The sequence below is a fragment of the Myxine glutinosa genome, chromosome 4 (assembly GCF_964187855.1).
Source record: "Myxine glutinosa chromosome 4, kmMyxGlut1.1, whole genome shotgun sequence".
In the NCBI taxonomy this organism is placed as follows: Eukaryota; Metazoa; Chordata; class Myxini; order Myxiniformes; family Myxinidae; genus Myxine; species Myxine glutinosa.
This window is the reverse complement of record NC_136264.1, coordinates 39,036,656-39,060,213: the sequence shown is the minus strand read 5'-3', so window position 1 is coordinate 39,060,213 and position 23,558 is coordinate 39,036,656. Positions and strand designations below refer to the sequence as shown.

Below are 23,558 nucleotides of genomic sequence, written 5' to 3'. Positions count from 1 at the left end.
ATCAGCCAACATTACCACTTTACACAAAAAAGGTGCAAAAACAGATCCTTGCAACTACAGACCCATCAGCTTGCTCCCAATCATCAGCAAGGACATGGAATCCAACATCACTTCTGATATTAAATCCTTCCTCCTTTCCCAATGGCTTGATCTCAGATCATCAATTTGGGTTCAGACCAGGCCACTCTACTCTGGACATGCTGCTTCTGCTGTCTCAACAATGGATGGATGTCCTCAAAACCAAACAGAAAATCAGATCCATCTCCCTTGACATATATTGTGCCTTTGGTACTGTTTGGCACCCCGCCCTGCTCCCCAAACTCTCCTCTAATGGTATCCATGGAAATCTCCAATCATGGCTCGCAGAATTCCTCACCTGTCGAGGTCAACGTGTGGCTCTATATGGAATTCTCTCATCTCCCCTTCCTGTCCAGGCTGGAGCTCCTCAAGGCAGTGTTCTGGGCCCTGTGCTTTTTCTGCTCTTCATTAATGATCTCTCTGACTCTCTGGAAAATCCTCTTTATCTTTTTGCTGACGACTCCACTCTCTGCCACTCCATATCTCAACCCTCAGATCGGCATGCAGCAGCATCTTCTCTCTCTGCAGACCTGGATAAAATTACAAGCTGGTCAAACACGTGGAACATGTCTTTCAATCCTGACAAATCACTTTGTCTCTCTGAAAAGTGGAAAACCCTCCCATGTACTTTCTCAAAAATCCTCTTGAAGAAGATCTGTCACTCAAGGTCTTGGGTCTCACTATCAGCCATGATCCTTCCTGGGAAAACCACATTTCCAAGCTGGCCTCCAAAGCCAGTCGCTGACTCGGTATCCTCCGTCATGCGAAGTCCTTCATTGGCTCTCCTGAGCTACTTACCACTTACAAAGCTTTCATCCGCAGCTTGATGGAGTACTGCTCTCCCCTCTGGGCTGGTGCTCCTGCCTCACATCTGCTCGGCTTCACGCTGTAGAAACCAAGGCTTTTAGAATTATTGGCATCTCCCGCGATGAAACCGATTCTGAGGGCTTCTCACTTTCTCACCGCCAGCAGGTTGGCGATCTTTCTTTCTTCTACCGACTCCTTTCCGGCCTTGCACACACTGCTCTGTCTGTGCTTTGTCCCCCAAATATTCTTGCGGGACGCGCAATGTCGCACCCCTTCTACTGAAACTGACAAAATCACGACTCACTGCTCGTTGCTCACCTTCACTCTTTCATTCCTCTTTTTTCCCACCTCGGGAATAGAGCCTGTGATTGATGCTGTGAAGAGGAACAGGTTGAGATGGTTTGGTCATGTGTTGAGGAACGATGAAAGTGACTGGTTGAGAAGAGTGATGGAAATGAATGTAGAAGGAAGCAGAGGACGGGGAAGACCGAGAAAGACTTGGCTAAAGATGGTGGAAGAAGAAATGCGGGCAAGGGGGTTAACAAGGAGAGATGCAGAAAATAGGGCAAAATGGAGAAGATTGTCATGGGGACCGCAAGGCTAACCCCCACTCTAGCGGGGAAAATGGCCTTAAAATGCATGTTGTTGTTGTTGTTGTTGTGTTTTTCCCACCTCCGGAACAAACTCCCACACTCTCTTCAATCCATCTCTTCCCACCAGGTCTTCCAAACAGCTGTTCACCACCATTTCTTATCTTCCCCCATCCAAAACCTTGATCGTTTCTACCCCCATCAATCCACCCCAAACCCACCTCCTTCAAATTCCCCGTTTCCTTTCTTGAAAGTCCTTGTAGTGTGCATCCTGTTTATCCCATGCACCCCGCCCCAGCCTTCTCCCTTCCCCAGATCTCCCGATGTCCTTGTTCTCTACTGTTGTGCTTCCCTCTCTCTCCTCCTCCCTTTATTATATGTTCTATGTGTTAGTTCTTGTACGCACCTCGACTTGGTTTGCAAAAAAAATTAAATTGCATCAAATGTGGCAATAAATGCTAATTATTGCTCCAGCTTGCCGGGTCAATGACAGAAACGCCATTTTCATTTTTGCCGATTCCATCCATACCCCGTTTAGAATCCCATGTTGGTACGGGCAACTTGCTTTTATGGGGAAAGGTTTTTTGAAGGTTTGTGTTTTTTGAAGTGAGAATATAAAAGACAGCAAAGTTGGTGAATGGGGAGAGTTTAACACAGAGAGAGCGAGAGACAGAGGGAGAGCATGGAGAGGGATAAGTCAGTCACTTTTTATTCCATACAGTGCGATGTTGGTGTGTCGGTGTCACTGATTTTCTCCTATTAATGAACTCAAACTTGGACCACCTATTTTTCGCTATTGACGGACTGCAGATAGGACATCGATAAATTACCTAACCGTTGGTTTTGTGACATTTGAGAATGTCCACCATTGCTGCACATATTACATGAGCCTTGACACAGGAGGCACTATCATGAAAATAATAAACTAGGTCAATTCCAGCGCAACACAAATTATTTCCCCAAATTACGCAACCTATCTTTTCCTCGAGTGAGGATTCTACAACTATAGTACCAGTAACCAAACTATACCTGCTTACACCACGTTAAAGGATATCAGCAAGTCCGTAATAATATAATAATAATGCTAGGTTTATATAGTGCATGATGATAATTTAATATCCTTGACAGGCTTTACGAATAAAATCAATTAAAACTGATTGAAATCACCAATATTCACAGGAACCAATATTTATTTCAGTGGAACAAACCTATACAAGGAATTAGTAGTTGCAAACTATCAAATACTAAAAGACAACTCATTATGGGTTCATAAACTACATCATGAAACATTTAGTGAAGATCCCAAGCAAAGGAACTTAATAATTTGTCTCAAAGAATACAAATCACGGAGTAATGAGCCAAAGTGCCAATATTCTAAAATCTAGATTCTACTTATATTGCTTGTAGTGTTGCTTTCAAGGAGACATTTTGAATTGCAATTTACCATCTCAGCTCAGACTGTGAAACCAGAAGCACACGACAATAAATTTAAATTCATATCCCCTGAATAGACATATCTACTTTTGTTGCACATTCACAGTACTTGGAAAGAAAGTAAATATTTATTCCATTTAAATTCGTGAGAATTGAACGCCTTGGATGAAAGCCCTTGTTAAGGAAGATGAAGATAAAGGGGTGGGGAGAGAGGTGCATGAAATGCATTCTGTGAAAAAGTGTGTGTGTGTCTGTGTGTGCATCGTTGGTTGTCATCTCCATATGCAGGTTTCAGAAGGTGGAATGGAGCCCTCTCAGGTCTCGTGTGTGCGTGTGTGGGTGTGTGGTAGTGTGTGCATTTTTGTGTGCGAGTTTTTCTTGTTGGCCATTTCCACACGTGGGTGGGTTTCGGGAGATGGAAGGTAGACCTACCAGGTCTCAAAGTTTGTGTGTGTGTGTGTGTGTGTGTGTGTGTGTGTGTGTGTGTGTGTGTGTGTGTGTGTGTGTGTGTGTGTGTGATAACTGTCATGATGATTGCTATTCTACCATATTATCATCATAATTAGAGATGCCTTTAGAACCATTTTCAAATGTTTCAGGAGCAGTTCTGAAAAACTAGCTCCTGTCACAAAATAATTTCCGCTTCAGGGCAATATCCATCAGATATAAAAACTACATCAAATAACCCCAATTACTCAGATCAAGACAAGTGCGAAGTAGAGGGAAATGCACGCATAAATGCACTACAAACAATCGACAAAGTAAGCATCTCTGCAGTTATCCAAAATATTTTAAACGGAAAAAACATCATAAAAACGTTCCACCTCTTGCAACAAAAAGGCCGACTTTATTTCTTCAATTGAGGTACCATATAATCCATCAAATATGGATGGGAAGGGATGTAAAGCAGATATGCATACTTACACAAAACTGTATGGGCTGTTGGTGATGAGGAAGAGTTTCTTCTTATGATCCACCAGACGCGTAAGAACAGCCTTTGTTTCCTTGCCATGTTGGATGTAGCGCCCTAGTACAAAGAAAGATCACAATTTGAATCCAACGTTGCGTCTGCGTTACAGTTTTACGCATTACAGTTTTACGCGTCACAGTTTTACGCGTCACAGTTTTACGCGTCACAGTTTTACGCGTCACAGTTTTCTCCGACATTGCCGAGGCATCTCACTCCATAAGTATTTTTCAAACTTCGCTTCTCAATCAAACATTCTGAACCAAGCATTGGGGATAGGGGAATAATGCACTCTACATTATGGGACTTTCAATGTCATGTATGATGCAATCCACCCCAGAAGGCGGCAGGCCGGTGCAGAAAACCCTGGAGAAAGTAGTCAACAGGGCATGCAAATGTATGACACATGTGTGCAAGGTAAAGATGGTTTCCCAAAAATAGCACACACACACAAAGCTTCTAAAATAAGCTGAAATACTTGGAAAAGTAACTGAGAGAAAGGGGTGTGCCTCTGCACAACGAAAGAGTTGGATAACTTTCGCAGCTCGCCTCGGAATTCTCAGCTCGCCCACAGGGCAAAGTAATGGCTACCAACTCTTCGATAAAGGACATCTTATTGACATGAAAATTGCCAAAGCTTTTCAATTCAATTCAATTAGGTTTTATTGGAATAAAGAAAAAAAAATGTACATGACTGTAGTCCAAGGACTAATAATGTCAAGTTTACAATATAAATAATTTCACATAGTAACATATACTATACATTATACAGAAAGAAAAAGAAAACGATATCAATTTGCATTGGTGAATCAATCAAAACCAAAAAAAAAAAAAAAAAAAGAATTTTTAGCAGCAGGATCCAACATGGAAATTTCAAATCAACTTTGCAGAGCTCTCACACACTGCAACCTGAGGCGCCACTGAGCTCTTTTCGTCAACTCTTGCACCCTGGGGCAGTGAGTGGGTCATCACCCGATCAAGGGCCAGCTCGACATGACACATATCAAAAAGGCTGATGATTGCAAGCTCTCACTGCCAAGCCATCGTGCTCCACTTGTGGAAATCGATTCTCGCAACAAAAAATGGCGCCACTCACCGAGCGACCCGCTCCCGCTCAAACACGAGGTCCTACGCTTCAAAGTTGTAACACTCACGGTTCCTTCAATCCATGACACACATTCCCTGGAGACTGGAGCCGAACTGGACCCGTTCTCCCACCCACCTCTCAGAACCGTGCTTGTCGTGCGATAAACGCTCGGTCACAACACGGAGCAGTTGCATACAGTCACCATCTTGCCATGCCCAACATCCAACCAGCGTGTCATGACCTCCGCCTCTACCTCTGTCACAACGTAGACCTTCTTCAAATGCTCCTCAACACGGAGCAGTTGCATACAGTCACCATCTTGCCATGCCCAACATCCAACCAGCGTGTCATGACCTCCGCCTCTACCTCTGTCACAACGTAGACCTTCTTCAAATGCTCCTCTGCCAATAACTTTCAGCATTTCAAAGTCGTCACGGTGTAACCTCATCTCCTTCATTTTGTCAGCAAAAGGCCTTGCCCACTCGCGGAATTCAGAAACATTTTTCTCCCGATGAATAGCCGAGCTGCTGCATTCATAGAAAAGGCACATCAGCACGTTCAGCAAGCTCTTCACGCTCATGGCGTCATCATTGTGCTGAGGAACGGCCAACACCAGCTCGTCCAGCACCCGCAGATGGACTTCGGCCGACATGACTGAGGGGTCCACGGTTGCGGCGAGCTCTTTCACAAGCATCGCCATTCCTGCCAGCTTGTTCCAGCATTTAGTTATGTGGGATCCAGATGTACAACGCAGTCTTCCCTGAGGGAAATGCTTCGTATCGCTGAAAATGCCCACACACAGGGCTTCCACGAAAGGCCTACTTTGCATTTCTTGCGTCAATTTGAAAGTCTCGTAATAGGTGGCAAACCCAAAGAAAAACCTAAAAAACACATTAAAGTAAAAAAAAAAAAAAAAACACTAATTACAATAGAATACCAGGAAACTCAGATTAATAAAAGAAATGGGTTGTGGACAAGATGAAATTATATAAAATTAGTCCTGTACTTAAGTAATCAAAACTATGTACTTTTGAAATACGAGAAAGACTCAAGGTTTGACACAGCAATTTTTGTTCTAGGTAATTGTGAAAGAATGACATGACAATTGGAAAATCATTTGGGAATGAATGACAGAACAATGAAAGTTTGAAGAGCGGTTGTGTCAGCAAATGGCACCTCCTCTACGTGAAGTGACAACACAGATGGAGGGCAAAGCTCCTGATCATTTCCAAAAGTGCTGTGAACATTGTGTCTCGTGCCTGAGGACAACGTTTTGTCATGAAATTTATGATCAACTGAAAATGTAAAGTCAGCTGGAATATACAAAAGCTCGTGCTTTTTTTTTCTTGACAGGTGGCAGCATTGGCTTTTGCTTCATAATTGGACGTGCATTGTAATCTTCCTGTTAGTACTGTGTTAGCCATTGTATAGATCGGTGGTGTTTTGTGGCGTTAATGGAGTTTTACAATCATGTTCGGAAGATGAACGAAAAATTTATGGAACAGAGAATAATCATCAGGTTTTTGGAAAAACTAAACAAAAATGATGTAGAGGGAAGACGCAATGCCAAGATCACATTTTTGATTGGGCCGAGAGGTTTGTAGAAGGGAGAATGCACGCGAATGATTACGTGAAGTCAGGATGCCCATCGACTGCCAAAACTGATGGAAAATTTAGAAAGGGTGAGAATGTTGGTCCGATCTGACCAACATCCGAAACTACAATGAAAGGAACCGATTTTGCATCAGTAGAAGAGATACAGAGAATCGTGACCAATGAGCTAAAATGGCCTTTCAAACAACGACTTCCAAGGGTGCTGTAAAGCATGGCAGCAACATTGGCAAGCGTGTATTGACTCCAAGGGAGATTACTTTGAAGGTGACTACTAAACGTAATTGATAAGTTTACAATAAAATTTTCTATTGCTTTAATCCTTGAACTTTATTGGTGGATCTCATATATATGACAATACAAAGTATTGTCCTGTCACCAGCGATTAAGACCACCGGATGACGGATAGCCGAACCTTATTTTTACTCCTGAGGCGACCTTCCGAATTTTTGGTGGTTATGAGCGCACGCAAGATGGAGGCTGCGAGACGTTTACCTGAACAGAACGAAAACAACACGGGTTTATTCCCGAACCCACGAACAAAGAAATACGACAGGAAATTCAACAAATATGAATTTAATGAAAATAAACCAAAGAATGAAAATGAGTGCTGAGGTAAACCTAAAATTCTATTTTGAGGTACATCGACGCAGTTACGAATGCAACACAGGGGAAGACAGGTAATAAAATAGAAATGTTCCCCTTCGGCACTTAACTGGCCCCAATGGGTCCTTTTAGGTGGTTGGTGGCTGTTGAGGCTCGATGCCACATAGGCGGGAACTTGGCAAGATGGGTGACGGCCGACGACAGGCACACGCGTCGAAGGCGCCCAGAGCCGTGGGGCAAGGCTTGAAGACAACCCTCTCTGTTTTTGTGTCTCTGCCACTTCGTCTCTTTCTCATCCCAGGGAAGGACAACGCGGCTAAACAGTGCCCTCTCAGAGCCCAGCAGTCCAAGTAACAGAAACGCTTCTTCTTTTCAGTAGAAAATATAATGGCCATCTGCCTCACTGCCGCTCACTCTCTCCTTCTCCTCCTCAGCTCCGAGAGCCAATAACGAAGTTTCTTCCTGCCCCCTCTGCTCTCCCTCCCCGGAAGAATCGTGTCACTCAGGAGGCGCAGCCTGCCAGCACATTCTCCACTCCCCCGCCCCCCCCCCCACCCCCCCCACAGCATTCCGGGAGCGTGGCCTTTTTCCTTATTAAGTCCATTGTGGGGTGGGGCTTGCCCCGACCAGCTCTGCTTGGGTTCTTGCCAGCGTGGTAAATGCTGTTTAAAGGATGTTTTCATGGCCGGTCTTGTCAGCAAAACATAAAAGTAAAATTAAAGAGGGAAAAATCACGTACTGGGGAAAATTAGCCTTAATCCCTACAGCTAATTAGCACTGCTTCACCCCCCGTGCGAAAACATGTAAAGCTGCTGTCACACCTTGACGTTTTAGCCAGCATATGCCGACGTATGAAAAATTTGGCTACGTTAAGAGCACGCTGAAGCACGCTGGCATACGTCGTAGTACGCCGAGCCCGTCGACAAATTTCGTGCATGCACAAAATTTGTCGACGTATGCCAGCGTATGACTCACACCAGCACTCAATTTTGATACGTCGGCATACGCTGGCTAAATCGTCAAGGTGTGACAGGGGCTTAAACAGTCTTAAGCTCCAGTTTCCCTACTTGATCTACATCGAGGTTTCTCCTAGGCGTCCACGGTCCATGCTACAATTATACAATCCTATCTTCCCTATGGTGTCCTTTCACCTACCCCCATAAACGTAACAGTATATTTGGTAACAATTCCAAATCAGAGTGAAAGAAAACAAAAGGAATAAAATATCCTTTTAAAACATGGGGCATCGCGAAAAACTGTAGCAACCGCAAAAATGTCAGTCATCACGTACAGACGCCATCATTATATACCTCAATTAGCCTGTCACATCAGAATATACGAGAACATAGCTGAACAGGATCTAAATAAAAGTCTCCACGATATAGTAAGAAATGTTTTTTGCATACATTCGTCAGTGTCCATAGAGGAACTCTGTTGCCACAGTTTTAAAATAAAAACTAACAGAAGACACACGAGACCTATGCGTATACGCGAGTGAAGTTAGATGCAATGTTAGCTCTGCAAAAGGTGACTTTAAAGTAGGTGCACCATCTTGAGGATCCACAAAGAGGGAGAAATGTCTGTCACTGTTAATTTTAAAAGTGTATGGTAAGGAGTTATATATTTATTATATACACATGGAAGGTTTGAAGTTGAGGTAGGGGGGTTGCTGAAATGATGGAAGGAATATAAGGAAGTATGCCAGAAGAAAGAAAGGAGATTGGAGGATTGTGGGAGTAGTGTTGGAAAGAGATCAGAATAAAGGAAGGGGAGGGTATGTATTTGGAGCATATGGGAAAAAGGAGGGGCGGGAGCATCAAAATACTGCAATATTTACTTGTGTAAAAAATAGATGGTCGCAAGGCATGTATCGAATCACTGGTATGTCACCACAATTTAGCTGCAAAATTTGTTTTCAAAAAAACAACCTTGGTACCTATCCAAAACCTTGGTACGTATCCAAAACCTCGTTTTTATCTTCCTTTGTTTGCAAAAAAAATAAAATAAATACAAAGAAGAACGGAAGAGGACTTACCCATATCTTTTGCGATTATGTTGTATATCAGGCCTTTCACATGCACATCACGAACAGCATCCTGGATTTATCACAAGAGCAAAATAAAAAATATACGAATTGAAAAAGTAAAACTTGAACATGTACCCTCAGAACACCCCCCCCCCCCCCCCCCCCTCATGGTTTCTACATACCAGTGTCAATATAAGACGCATAAAAGATCAAATGTTTTGAAAATATACAGTCACGTGAAAAGGTAAGTACACCCCATGCAAAGTTTTGACTTTTTCAACATATTACAACATACAGCTATTCGATCTTCATTTCAACAATATTGATAGATAAAGGTGATATAATATAACAAATATCATGAAACATTTACATTTTGTAGTCCATGGTATAATTTAAATAAACATAAATGCAAATTTCGCATGGGGAAAAAGGAAGTACACCCCTACATTTATCACTACTTCAAATACCTAAAATTAGAATCAGGTGCACCAGCTCAGGTGCAAATGATTAGAACATCGTTAGAGAGTATCTTGGAGGAACCTGTCTTATTTAAACCTCAGACATTTCGTTTGGTTTGCTCTTTGTTGTTGAAGTGCGTGACGTCACCATGCCTAGATCAAAAGAGCTCTCTGATGCCTTCAGAAAGAAGGTTATAGATGCCTACGAGTCTGGGAAGGGATTTAAAAAGATCTCCAAACAATTTGAAATCAATCATTCGACTGTCTGGAATATCATTTGCAAGTGGAGAAGATTCCAAACAACTGCCAACTTGTTGAGGCCAGGCCGCCCCAGCAAGTTCAGCCTGAGAGCAGACCGCAAGATGCTGAAAGAAGTCTCTAAGAACCCCAGAATGTCATCACGGACCGACAGGTAGCTCTTGCCACTGCTGATGTCAAAGTGCACGAGTCTACCATTAGAAAGAGGCTGCACAAATTTGATCTGCATGGGAGGTGTGCCAGGAGGAAACCTTTGCTGTCCAGAAAGAATATCAGGGCAAGACTAAAGATTGCCAATGAACACCTAGGCAAAGACCAGCACTTCTGGAACAATGTGCTCTGGACAGATGAGTCAAAGGTAGAGCTATTTGGCCACAGTACCAGAAGACATGTTTGGCAAAAACCAAAGACAGCATTTGACCACAAGAACCTGATACCAACTGTAAAGCATGGTGGTGGAAATATTATGGTTTGGGGCAGCTTTGCTGCATCAGGGCTTGGACAGCTCACCATCATAGAATCCACTATGAATTCTTCATTGTACCAGAGGGTGCTTGAGGATAATGTGAGGCCATCTGTCGGAAAGTTGAAACTCAACCGAAGGTGGACCTTGCAACATGATAATGGCCCTAAACATACCAGTAAATCCACCAAGGAATGGCTGAAAAGAAAGAAATGGAGGGTTCTGGAATGGCCAAGTCAAAGCCTGAATCTAAATCCCATCGAGATGTTGTGGGGGGATTTGAAACGAGCTGTGCATGCAAGAAACCCCTCAAACATCGCACAGCTGATAGAATTCTGCATGGACGAGTGGGCAAAAATTTCTGCCAGTCGATGTCAGAGACTGGTAGACAGTTATAAGAAACGCCTACTTAAGCTTGTTTCTGCCAAAGGGGGCAATACCACCTATTAGAGCCAAGGGTGTACTTACTTTTTCCACTTGCGAAATTTGCATTTATGTTTATTTAAATTATACAATGGACTACAAAATGTAAATGTTTCATGATATCTGTTATATTATATCACCTTTATCTATCAATATTGTTGAAATGAAGATCAAATAGCTGTATGTTGAAATATGTTGAAAAAGTCAAAACTTTACATGGGGTGTACTTACTTTTTCACGTGACTGTAAAAACAACTCAATGCACTTGCATTCCTTTTCTTGTCCTTGAAATATTAACACAGGAAGAACCACCTTTAGAGGCCATTTTTCCCCGCAGAGCAGGGTTTGGCCTTTTTTTCGGCACCTTGGTCCCCTTTTTGAAGCATTGTTTTACAGCCGGATGCCCTTCCTGCCGCCAACCCTGTTAGTTGCCTTTTGCGACACACAGGGAATTACCAGTGAACTGGTACTCAATTTGCCGACCTCAGAAGGATGACAGGCTGAGTCAACCCCCCTGGTGTTAATTCAGCAATCGACCAGGATTCGAACTCAGGATCCGAGGATCCCAAGCTCGCACCCTAACCGCTAAGCCAACACCAGAAATATTAACACAAGATATAACTAAAAACGAAACCTGAGAGATTGTGCGGGTTACTACCTTGTATTTATAAGCCTGGTGTTGGCTTAGCAGTTAGGGTGCCGGCTTGGGATCCTAGGATCCTGGGTTCGAATCCCAGTCAATCGCTGAATTAACACCAGGGAGGTTGACTCAGCCTGTCATCCTTCTGACGTCGGCAAATTGAGTGCCAGTTCACTGGTAATTCCCTGTGTGTCGCAAGAGGTGACTAACAGGGTTGGTGGCAGGAAGGGCATCCAGCCATAAAACATTGCTTCAAAAAGGGGACCAAGGTGCCCGAAAAAGGCCAACCCCTGCTCTGCGGGGAAAAATGGCCTCCAAAGGTGGTTCTTTTTTACTGCCTTGTATTTATGTGTCAAGATTTAGAACAAATGGAAATAGCAAAAAGCTAACGGACAGATGGACGGACAGGCATCCGGACATCACGACCCATTTTACAAGTTCATCTCTTCAAGAATAAAGATTAGATGACCTAAATATGACCTAAAAAGGCCATTGACCAAAAAAGATGACCTAAAAATTGACCTAAAAAGCTAACGGACGGATGAACGGACAGGCATCCAGACATCACGACCCATTTTACAAGTTCGTCTCTTCGAGAATAAAGATTAGATGACCTAAATATAAGAAAACACAAAAGCAATCAGTAAAAGCAGTGCAGAGAAAAGGAATAATTCCCTTGTCACTCGGCCAGCCTAAAATTAAATAATTCAAGTCCATCACAGCTGTGTGTAAATCTTTCTTGTTCTTGGTATTTAGAGGTTTACACATCCTAAGGCCTGAAATCACACGCAAGAGCTCCAACGAATATGCTTCATCAGAACAGGGGAGAGCCCCGGTGCAATGGATATTTGATATGACAAAGTCCACGGAACATGTATGTACTCGACTACTCGTCATATATTAATGAGACTCAACTATATTTAAAATTGAGCAATACACAAAACTTAGGCTTGGGATAAATAAATCACATAATTTCGACATAGGCATCGACTATCGCAGTATCAAAGGCACGGTCTTACCGACACATCCTTGTACAGGTGGACAGGGTCATAATCAATGTTGTGTCGGATAAAATAGTCATTGACACTCGAGAGAAGAGTCATCTCAGGAAGAGAAAAGATGTCCATAAACTGTTTCATCACACTGCCCTGTCACACATGCAAAACATGGCAAGAGCATCTTTCATCATGGAGGATATACAGCAACAACAATAACAACAACAACAACAACAGGCATTTTAAGGCCATTTTCCCTGCGAGACCGGGAGTTAGCCTTGCGGGCCCCATGACAATCTTCTCCATTTGCCCTATTTTCTACAACTCCCCTTGTTAACCCCCTTGCCCGCATTTCATCTTCCACCACCTTTAGCCAAGTCTTTCTCGGTCTTCCCCGTCCTCTACTTCCTTCTACATTCATTTCCATCATTCTTCTGAGCCAGTCACTTTCATCCTTCCTCAGCCAATGACCAAACCATCTCAACCTGTTTCTCTTCACAGCATCCATCACAGGTTCTATTCCCATCATCTTTCGCAATTCATCATTTGCGTTCCTCTCTCTCAACGATACTCCGCACATCCACCGAACCATTAGCATCTCCACCCTTTCCAGCCTTCGTTGCTGCTCTACGTTCATTACCCATGTCTCGCTCCCATAAATCATAACACTTCTCACACATGCAGCATACACATTTCCCTTCAGCTTCAACGACACTCCCCTCCTCTTCAGCACGCCACTCAGTTCCCGAAACTTCTTCCATGCACATCTCACTCTGGCAACCATTGCCGAAACTGATCCACCTTCTCCATTCAGCATGTCTCCTAGGTATCAAAATGTTTTCACACCTTCCAGCTTCACGATGTCTCCAAGATCCAACTCAACATTTCCTCCATCTGCAGCTCCCTCTGTGTACACCTTACACTTGAATGTAGCTGCCACACTGGTTAATGACCCTCTCAGACCACTACATTTTTGATGAACCCACTCAGCGCACATTGTACATTGTACATTGAATGGAGTTCACTACGACACCCTTCCTGCACACAGCACATGGTCACTCTTCCAAGTTCTTTCCACCTCACCACATGCTTTACCACTTGCCATCACCTTCGTCTTTCCGATATTCACCTTCAGACCTTTTGCCTCCAAACATTCCTTCCACTTGTTCATCTTCTCCTTCAGTCCATCCATACTCTCCGCAATCAACACCAGATCATCTGCATACAACAACTCCCACGGTAAACCCTCCTTTACGTTCCGAGCCAGCACCTCCATCACAGCTACAAATAGTAGTGGACTTAGTACCGACCCCTGATGCAGTCCCACCTTCACCTCAAACTCACCACTGTCCCCATCCTTCGTCCTTACAACTGTGCGCGCTCTCTCGCACATTGCCATCACTACTCTGATCAACCATTCCTCCACTCCCAACTTCCTCAATGCCCATGTCACTACTTCGCATGGAACCCTATCGAATGCTTTCTCCAGATCAACACAACAACAACAGGCATCTTAAGGCCATTTTCCCTGCTAGAGCGGGGGTTAGCCTTGCGGGTCCCACGACAATCTTCAGATCTCCAGATCAACAAACCCAAGAAACAACTTCTGCCTCTTCTCGATGTACTTCTCCTGCAACTGCCTTGCAATAAAAAGCGTGTGTCGTTCATCTTCCTGGCATAAATCCAAACTGCATTTCATCGATCTTCACTTTCTTCCTTATTCTCTTCTCCAACACCTTTTCCATACCTTCATTCCATGCTCTAATAACTTTATAGCTCTATTCGAGCCACAGTCCAGAGGGTCACCTTTTCCCTTGTATAAAGGGTACTCTGTTCCCAATCCACTGGACAGCGGCCTTCTTTCACCACCAGATTACAGATCTCTGTCATTCTGTTCACACCCCAACTTCCCGCTGCCTTCAACATATCTCCCACAACTTCCGTCGGCCCTCCCGCTTTTCTACTCTTCATTGCTTTTATCGCTTCCTCAACTATCTTCTCGGTTATCTTCTCTGCCGGTCCTAAAACTGGGTTACTCTCGATGTTGCCATCCCATTCATTCTCTCCATTCAACAGCATTTCAATTTATCTTTTCCATCTTCCTTTAATTCCATCTGGGTCCACAACGATTTGTCCCACTTCATCTGTCAAGCAACTCACCCCCATCACATCACACCTCTCTTTCGCTATCTGCTTTGCAATCCTGAATACCGCTCTCTGACCCTCTTCCGAATCCAAGCGTTCTCCGAACATTTTCCTTCATGCCTCCTGCGCCTTTGCTACCTCTCTCCTTGCAGCCTTCTTGGCTGCCTTATAACTTTCATGCTCTGTCTCTTCTGCCCCCATACCCTTTGCCTTCTGCCACTCCTTGAACTTCTTCCTCTTCTCATCAATCCTCTTTCCAACGTCATCATCCCACCACCATGTTTCCGAGTGCCTCGGTGGTGCTTTTGACCATCCACATACCTCACCAACGGCTCCCAACAGACTATCTTTCATTGACATCCAACCACGTTCAAGCTCAACCACATCAACCTCTACCCTACTCAGCCTCTCTTTTAATGCCTCCCTCACTGTCACCTCTTTCAACCTCCACACCTTCATTCTCGGTTGGTAGTTCACCCGCCGAGCTCTCCTCGCACTTTTCACCCTTATGTCGCAGACAACCAAGTGGTGCTGTGAAACAGCCTCCTCCCCGGGATCACCTTTGTGTCCCGGAGGTGCCCCTATCTCGCCTACGCACCATCAGGTCGTCAACGGTTGTCGACGACCCACATGACGTGTATGGAACAAGCTTATTATGCACTTTCTGGAACTGAGTATTACAAATCAACAAAAAGGCAGGTATCTGCAGGGATAAAGGTCTCCAAAATAAATAGCCACAACAGACATGTGAATACATTGCATGTGATTTCTCATCATTGTAAAGACCTCCCTCATACTTGTTACACAAACTGCCCTTTAAACTCCCACATGCAGAACCCAAGTTTGCCCTTTGCTAATGTCATGAATCAACACCTTCCAAATCAATACATCAGGTCTCTCACCAAAAGCAAAGGACCAATGTGTCAGCAGCTCATAATGTTATCACTTCTCCATCACTTCAACCTTCTGTGCGTTCAGAGGAAGTGTAATAATAATAGGTTGAAAAGTACTTGTAGACCATGCGTGTTAAATCTCGTGCATTTAGTGCAAGGCATCTACTCCTTTTGTTATACTCTCTTGCAGACCAATGATCATCGAATGCAATAAAAGCAAAAAATGTTGGGAATGTTGTTGCAAAAATTGTGGCTGATCTCACTTATTTGTCTGGGGATTGACACCCCTCTTAAGAACTCGTGAAGAAAATAGCGTTTGCGAACTAACAGAAGGAACAAGAAAGAGCAATCAGACATTGCAGACCCTCACCAGGACGTGTTTGTGTGGTGTTTATTAACTGCTGTGTTTGTTTGGTTTTTTTATTTTTGTACACATAATCGAGGCTCGTGAAAGAGCTAACATTTATCACACAAACAAATGAAACAGACAAACAAACAAAGTGTATAAAAAGAGGAGCGGTAGACAATATGGGGAGAGAAGAGGAAGCACATAAACACAACATTTGTGAGGGACATCAGGAATGTGTGGGAGGGAGAGGGCTTGGGGGGAGGCGGCGTGGGAAGGGGAGGGGGGGGGTGGGAGAAGTATAAACACAAGGACACCAAGGACCTCCAGGAAGGAAGTTGGTATTTCAAAAAGGAGTGTTTGGGGTGAAATTAGCAGGGGTAGAACAGATCAAGGTTTTGGATGGGGGAAGATAAGAGATGGGGGTGAACAGCTGTTTTAAAGACCTGGAGGGAGGATTGGGATTGAAGGGAGTGGGGGAGTTTGTTCCAGAGGCGAGAGAAAAGAGGAATGAAAGAGTGAAGGTGAGCAGAGAGTCTTGATTTTGGCAGTTTAACCATAAGAGGGTTGCAGGCAGATCTTGTGCGACCTTTAAGAATATTTGGGGGACAGAGCCCAGAGAGAGCTGGAGGAGCAAGGCCGGAGAGGAGTCGGTAGAAGACAGAAAGACCACCAACCTGCCTGCGGTGAGTAAGTGAAAGGCCCTCGGATGTAGCTTCATCACGGGAGATTCCATTGATTCTGAACGCTTTGGTTTCAACAGCGTGAAGATGAGCTAGGTGTGAGGCAAGAGCACCAGCCCAGAGGGGAGAGCAGTATTCCATTGAGCTGAGGATGAAAGCCTTGAATGTGGTGAGGAGCTCAGGTGTGCCAAGGAAGGACAACGACTAGAGAGGAAGTCCGCAAGCCATGCGTGGAGATTTCCATGGATACCAAAGGAGGAGAGTTTGGTGAGCAGAGCGGGGTGCCAGACCGTATCGAAGGCATGTGATATATCGAGGGAGACAGCTCTAATTTCCTGTTTGGCATTGAGGACCTCCATCCATTGTTGAGACAGCAGAAGCAGCATGTCCAGAGTGGACTGACCTGGTCTGAAACCAAATTGATGATCAGAGATCAAGCCATTGGAGAAGAGGAAAGATTTAATATCCGAAGCAATGATGGATTCCATGACTTTGCTGATAATTGGGAGAAGGCTGATTGGTCTGTAGTTACTAGGATCTGTTTTTGCACATTTTTTGTGTAAAGCAGTGATGTTGGCTGATTTCCAGGCAGATAGCAGTTGACCTTGAGCAAAAGAGAGGGTGAAGAGAACAGAGAGAGGGAGTGAAAGAGCGGGAGAACAGGATTTTAGGACCCGTGGGCTGATGCCGTCAGGTCCAGTTGCAGAATCAGAGTCGAGGGTTGACAGAAACTTTTCCACCTTGTCAGGAGGAAAGGACACAGAGTCCAGGAGCAGCTGGGTACGACTGGGTACGGTGGGTACAGAGAGGGATGGGTTTGGGACACAAGATTTTGAGGCAAACACAGAGTTGAGGCATTCAGCTTTTTCACGTGCGGAGTCAGCTGTGTAGCCGTTTGAGGTAAGGGAGGGGATGGATGGGGGAACAAACACCAGAAACAGATTTGACCAGACGCCACCAGGATTTGGAAGAGGGAGACAGATAAGAGAGTTCGGTCTTGAGAACGGAGAGATATTTTTCCCTGGCTCTCCTGAGGGTGGACACACACTTGTTTCGGGCTTTGTGAAAGGAAATGGGATTTCCTTCCGTTGGATTTGCTTTCCAGGAGACGAAGGCAAGTTGTTTCTGGGCAACAGCCTCACCACAAGATTCCGTGTACCATGGATGGGAGGAGGGGTATGACAACTGAAGACGAGATGGGATAAATCTATGCATGAGAGAGAGCAATTTACTTTGGAAGAATTCCCAGGATGAGTTCATGTCAGAGTGATGATTGATGGCTGCTTGCTTGACCAGTCCAGATGATTGATGGCTGCTTGAAGACCGTGCCAGTTGGCCTGAGTGAAATGCCAGACTCGTCGACGCTGAGGAGGCTCCCTGAGAATGGTCAGAGAGATGTCCACTTTAACAAGCACATGATCAGATGAGCCGATTGGAGCAGAAGAAGAGCAGCAGACCTTTTCAGAGAAGTTAGTCATAACCAAGTCCAGAAGAGAAGATTTTATTTTTTTTTGTATACAGTCGAGGCTCGTGAAAGAGCTAACATTTATCAAAGAAACAAATCAAACAAACAAGCAAACAAAGTATATAAAAAGGGGAGCAGTCGACAAGATGGGGAGAGAAGGGGAGGAAGCACACAAACACAACATTTGAGAGCAGGGACATCAGGAGATGTGTGGGAGGGAGAGGGCCTAGGGGGAGGCAGGATCGGTATAAAACGCAAGGACACCATGGAGTTCCAGGAAAGAAGTCAAAAGTCACCTCAAAAAAGTGGATTTGGGGTGAAATTAGCGGGGGTAGAAAAGATCACGGTTTTGGACTGGGGAAGATAAGAGATGGTGGATGAACAGCCGTTTTAAAGACCTGGAGGGAGGAGTGGGATTGAAGAGAGTGAGGGAATTTGTTCCAGAGGCGGGAGAAAAGAGGAATGAAGGAGTGAAGGTGAGCAGAGAGTCTTGATTTTGGCAGTTTAACCATAAGAGGGTTGCAGGCAGATCTTGTGCGACCTGTAGGAATATTTGGGGGACAGAGCCCAGAGAGAGCTGGGGGAGCAAGGAGCAAGGCCGGAGAGGAGTCGGTAGAAGACGGAAAGACCACCAACCTGCCTGCGGTGAGTAAGTGAAAGGCCCTCGGAGATAGCGTCATCGCGGGAGATTCCAATGATTCTGAACGCTTTGGTTTCAACAGCGTGAAGACGAGGTAGGAGGTAGGTGTGAGGCAGGAGCACCAACCCAGAGGGGAGAGCAGTATTCCATTGAGCTGCGGATGAAAGTCTTGTATGTGGTGAGGAGCTCAGGTGTGCCAAGGAAGGACTTCGCACGACGGAGGATGCCCAGTCGGCGACTGGCTTTGGAGGCCAGCTTGGAAATATGGTTTTCCCAGGAAAGATCATGGCAGATAGTGAGACCCAAAAGCTTGAGTGACAGAACTTCTTGGAGAGGATTATTCAGAAGGTAGATGGGAGGGTTGTCCAGTCGGTCTTTTCGGAGAGACATCATAAGAGTGTGAGATTTGTCAGGATTGAAAGACATGTTCCACTTGTTTGCCCAGTCTGTGATTTTGTCCAGGTCTGCAGAGAGTGAGGAGGCTGCAGACTGCCGATCTGAGGGATGAGGAATGGAGCGGCAGAGAGTGCAGTCATCAGCAAAGAGATAGAGAGGATTTTCAAGAGAGTCAGAGAGATCATCGATGAAGACCAGAAAAACCACGGGGCCCAGAACACTGCCTTGGGGAACTCCAGCCTGAACAGGAAGAGGAGATGAGAGAAACCCATTCAGGGCCACACGTTGACTACGACAAGAGAGGAAGTCCGCCAGCCATGCGTGGAGATTTCCATGGATACCAAAGGAGGAGAGTTTGGTGAGCAGAGCGGGGTGCCAGACCGTATCGAAGGCACGTGATATGTCGAGGGAGACAGCTCTAATTTCCTGTTTGGCATTGAGGACCTCCATCCATTGTTGAGACAGCAGAAGCAGCATGTCCAGAGTAGAGTGACCTGGTCTGAAACCAAATTGATGATCAGAGATCAAGCCATTGGAGAAGAGGAAAGATTTCATATCCGAAGCAATGATGGATTCCATGACTTTGCTGATAATTGGGAGAAGGCTGATTGGTCTGTAGTTGCTAGGATCTGTTTTTGCACCTTTTTTGTGCAAAGCGGTGATGTTGGCTGATTTCCAAGCAGATGGCAGTTGACCTTGAGCAAAAGAGAGGGTGAAGAGAACAGAGAGAGGGAGTGAAAGAGCGGAAGAACAGGATTTTAGGACCCGTGGGCTGATGCCGTCAGGTCCAGTTGCAGAATCAGAGTCGAGGGTTGACAGAAACTTTTCCACCTTGTCAGGAGGAAAGGACACGGAGTCCAGGAGCATCTGGGTACGACCGGGTACGGTGCGTACAGATAGGGATGGGTTTGGGACACAAGATTTGGAGGCAAACACAGAGTTGAGGCATTCAGCTTTTTCACGTGCGGAGTCAGCTGTGTAGCCGTTTGAGGTAAGGGAGGGGATGGCGGGGGAACAAACACCAGAAACAGATTTGACCAGATGCCACCAGGATTTGGAAGAGGGAGACAGATAAGAGAGTTCGGTCTTGAGAACGGAGAGATATTGTTTCCTGGCTCTCCTGAGGGTGAACACACACTTGTTTCGGGCTTTGTGAAAGGAAATGAGATTTCCTTCCGTTGGATTTGCTTTCCAGGAGACGAAGGCAAGTTGTTTCTGGGCAACAGCCTCACCACAAGACTCCGTGTACCATGGATGGGAGGAAGGGTATGACAACTGAAGACGAGATGGGATAAATCTGTGCATGAGAGAGAGCAATTTACTTTGGAAGAATTCCCAGGACGAGTTGATGTCAGAGGTGGTAGAGATGAGAGACCAGTCCAGATGATTTATGGCTGCTTGAAGACCGTGCCAGTTGGCCTGAGTGAAATTCCAGACTCGTCGACGCTGAGCAGGCTCCCTGAGAATGGTCAGAGAGATGTCCACTTAAACAAGCACATGATCAGATGAGCCGATTTGAGCAGAAGAAGAGCAGCAGACATTTTCAGGGAAGTTAGTCATAACCAAGTCCAGAAGAGAAGATGCTCCGTTGACTGAGATCCGGGTCGGGAAATTGACAGATTGTGTCAGTCCCAGTGAGTCGCAGAAGTCCTTTGCTGAGGAGACATGGCTGGTGAGAGAGGTACCCACACCCAGCCAACTGGCATGGTGACAATTGAAATCACCACATATGAGGAAGAGAGAGTTGGGATGAGTAGACAGAAGTTGGTCCATATTATCAGACAGCGAGATGTAGATGGAGTCATCACTGTTTGGTGGACGGTACAACACACATATGAACAAGAGGTGGGAGCAAAGGGGAAGCCGTAGCCAGAGGTATTCCTGGGGGTGAGGTGTCGAGAGTGCAGTGCAGGGCGAGTGAGGAAGAGAGTTTTTGATAAAGATAGCAACCCCACCTCCAGGACGAGGCTCAAGTCTATCATACTGGAGGAGGGAGTAACCCGGGAGAGATACTAAGGAATCAGAGACATCATGAAGAAGGAAAGTTTCTGTTAAGCAGATCACGTCTGGTTTGACAGAAGCAACCTGTATGGAGAGATCAGTTGAGTTTGAACGAAGGCCCCGGATGTTTGAGGTCCATACCGTTAATGAGGAGGAAGGGGGAGCATCGGATACAGAACAGGGGGGAGGAGGGGTAGGGTAAGATGTGGAAGAGGTGGAAGAGGTAGGGAGAGCTGTTGAAGGTGTGTCAGAGATTTCAGAATAGCTCGGAGAAAGGGAAGGATGGGGCGGACAAAAGGTTTGATGGTGATAGGGTGAGGCACAATGAGGTGTTATTTGAGGAGGGGGAAGAGCGAGGCAGAAGGTTGGGGGAGATGGAGGTGAGAGTTCGAAGGGGGAAGAAGCGGGGAGGACGCTTTGAGGAAGGGGAGTGAGAGGCGGGAAATTGAGAAGAAATGAGGGTGGGGAGATTTGAAGGGGAGGGGCGAGGGGGAGTTTAGGAGGGAAGGGACAAGGGGTGGGATTTGAAAGGGATGGGATATGGGGGAGATTTGGAGGGGAGGGGTGAGGGGGGAGTCTAGGAGGGGAGGGGCGAGGGGGAGTCTTGGATGGGAGGGGTGTGGGGGGAGTTTAGGAGAGAAGGGGCAAGGGGGGAAGATTTGAAAGGGATGGGTGATGGGGATGATTAGGAGGGGAGTGGCAAGGGGGAAGATTTGGTGGGGAGGGGTGATGGGGAAGATTTGGATGGGAGAGGCTATGGGGAAGGTTTGGAGGGGAGGGGTGAGATTGGATTCTAGAAAGTGTACGTTGAAAGAAAGTGAAAGAAAGAAGATGCTCCATTGACTGAGATCCGGGTCGGGAAATTGACAGATTGTGTCTGTCCCAGTGAGTGGCAGAAGTCCTTTGCTGAGGAGCCATGGCTGGTGAGAGAGGTACCCACACCCAGCCAACTGGCATGGTGACAACTGAAATCACCACATATGAGGAAGAGAGAGTTGGGATGAGTCGATAGAAGTTGGTCCATATTATCAGACAGCGAGATGTAGATGGAGTCATCACTGTTTGGTGGACGGTACAACACACATATGAACAAGAGGTGGGAGCGAAGGGGAAGCCGTAGCCAGAGGTATTCCTGGGGGTGAGGTGGAAAGAGCGCAGTGCAGGGTGAGTGAGAAAGAGAGTTTTTGATAAAGATAGCAACCCCACCTCCAGGACGAGGCTCAGGTCTATCATACCGGAGGAGGGAGTAACCCGGGAGAGATACTAAGGAATCAGAGACATCATGAAGGAGGAAAGTTTCTGTTAAGCAGATCACGTCTGGTTTGTCAGAAGCAACCTGTATGGAGAGATCAGTTAAGTTTGAACGAAGGCCCTGGATGTTTGAGGTCCATACCGTTAATGAAGAGGAAAGGGGGGGGAGGGGCATCGGATACAGAACAGGGGGGGGGGAGGGGTAGGGTAAGATGTGGAAGAGGAGGAAGAGGTAGGGAGAGCTGTTGGAGGTGTGTCAGAGATTTCAGAATAGCTCGGAGAAAGGGAAGGATGGGGCGGACAAAAGGTTTGATGGTGATTGGGTGAGGCACAGTGAGGTGTTATTTGAGGAGGGGGAAGAGCGAGGCAGAAGGTTGGGCGAGATGGAGGTGAGAGTTGAAAGGGGGAAGAAGCGGAGAGGGCGCTTTGAGGAGGAGGAGTGAGAGGGGGGAAATGGAGAAGAAATGAGGGTGGGGAGATTTGAAGGGGAGGGGCGAGGGAGGAGTTTATGAGGGGAGGGGTTATGGGGGAGTTTAGGAGGGAAGGGACAAGGGGAGGGATTTGAAAGGGATGGGAGATGGGGGAGATTTGGAGGGGAAGGGTGAGGGGGGATTCTTTGAGGGGAGGGGCGAGGGGGAGTCTTGGAGGGGAAAGGTGTGGGGGGAGTTTAGGAGGGAAGGGGCAAGGGGGGAGATTTGAAAGGGATGGGTGATGGGGAGGATTTGGAGGGGAGGGGCAAGGGGCAAGATTTGAAAGGGATGGGTGATGGGGAAGATTTAGAGGGGAGGGGTGATGGGGAAGATTTGGAGGGGAGGGGTGATGGGGAGGATTTGGAGGGGAGGGGTGAGATTGGATTTTAGAAAGTGTTCGATTAATGGGAAACGAACATTTATTGCAAAATGAGTTTCTTGTGACCTTCGAGTCAAAAATACGTTTGAGGACGCTGGAGGGGGGGGGGGGGGTGGGGGGTGGAGAGCAGGAGAGTTTAGGGAATGTATGAAAGAGGCACTGTAAGAGATATAATTTTTTTTTGGAATGAATAGATTTGGTGAGCAAGTCGAAAGCAACCTTTTAAAGAAGAAGAAAAAAAAAAGGTGTTATAATACACGACAGAATACAGAACTTCAGGGCAAAGTTGAAACATTTTAAAGTTTAACAGTGAAAACTATCTGGGGAAATGTGGGTGAAACACGAAGAACGAAGAACGAACGAACGAATAAGAACAACGAATAAGAACAGAGAAGGAAATATATTTTTTGGGGTTTTTTTGTTTTTGATTTGAGATTTTAAACAAG

General features: G+C 45.7%; 1 protein-coding gene across 3 annotated transcripts in view; it reads right to left on the bottom strand.

The window, feature by feature from the left end:
* LOC137424593 (5'-nucleotidase domain-containing protein 3) overlaps positions 1–23,558 on the bottom strand; it is a 114,379-nt gene that overhangs the window by 38,987 nt on the left and 51,834 nt on the right. For all 3 annotated transcript variants that reach the window (XM_068112196.2, XM_078775645.1, XM_068112197.2), the window contains exons 6-8: positions 12,468–12,596; positions 9,216–9,276; positions 3,834–3,936 (exon numbers count right to left, since the gene is read on the bottom strand). In XM_068112196.2, the coding sequence (XP_067968297.1) occupies positions 3,834–3,936; positions 9,216–9,276; positions 12,468–12,596 (293 nt within the window). The remainder of the gene's footprint in view (positions 1–3,833; positions 3,937–9,215; positions 9,277–12,467; positions 12,597–23,558) is intronic.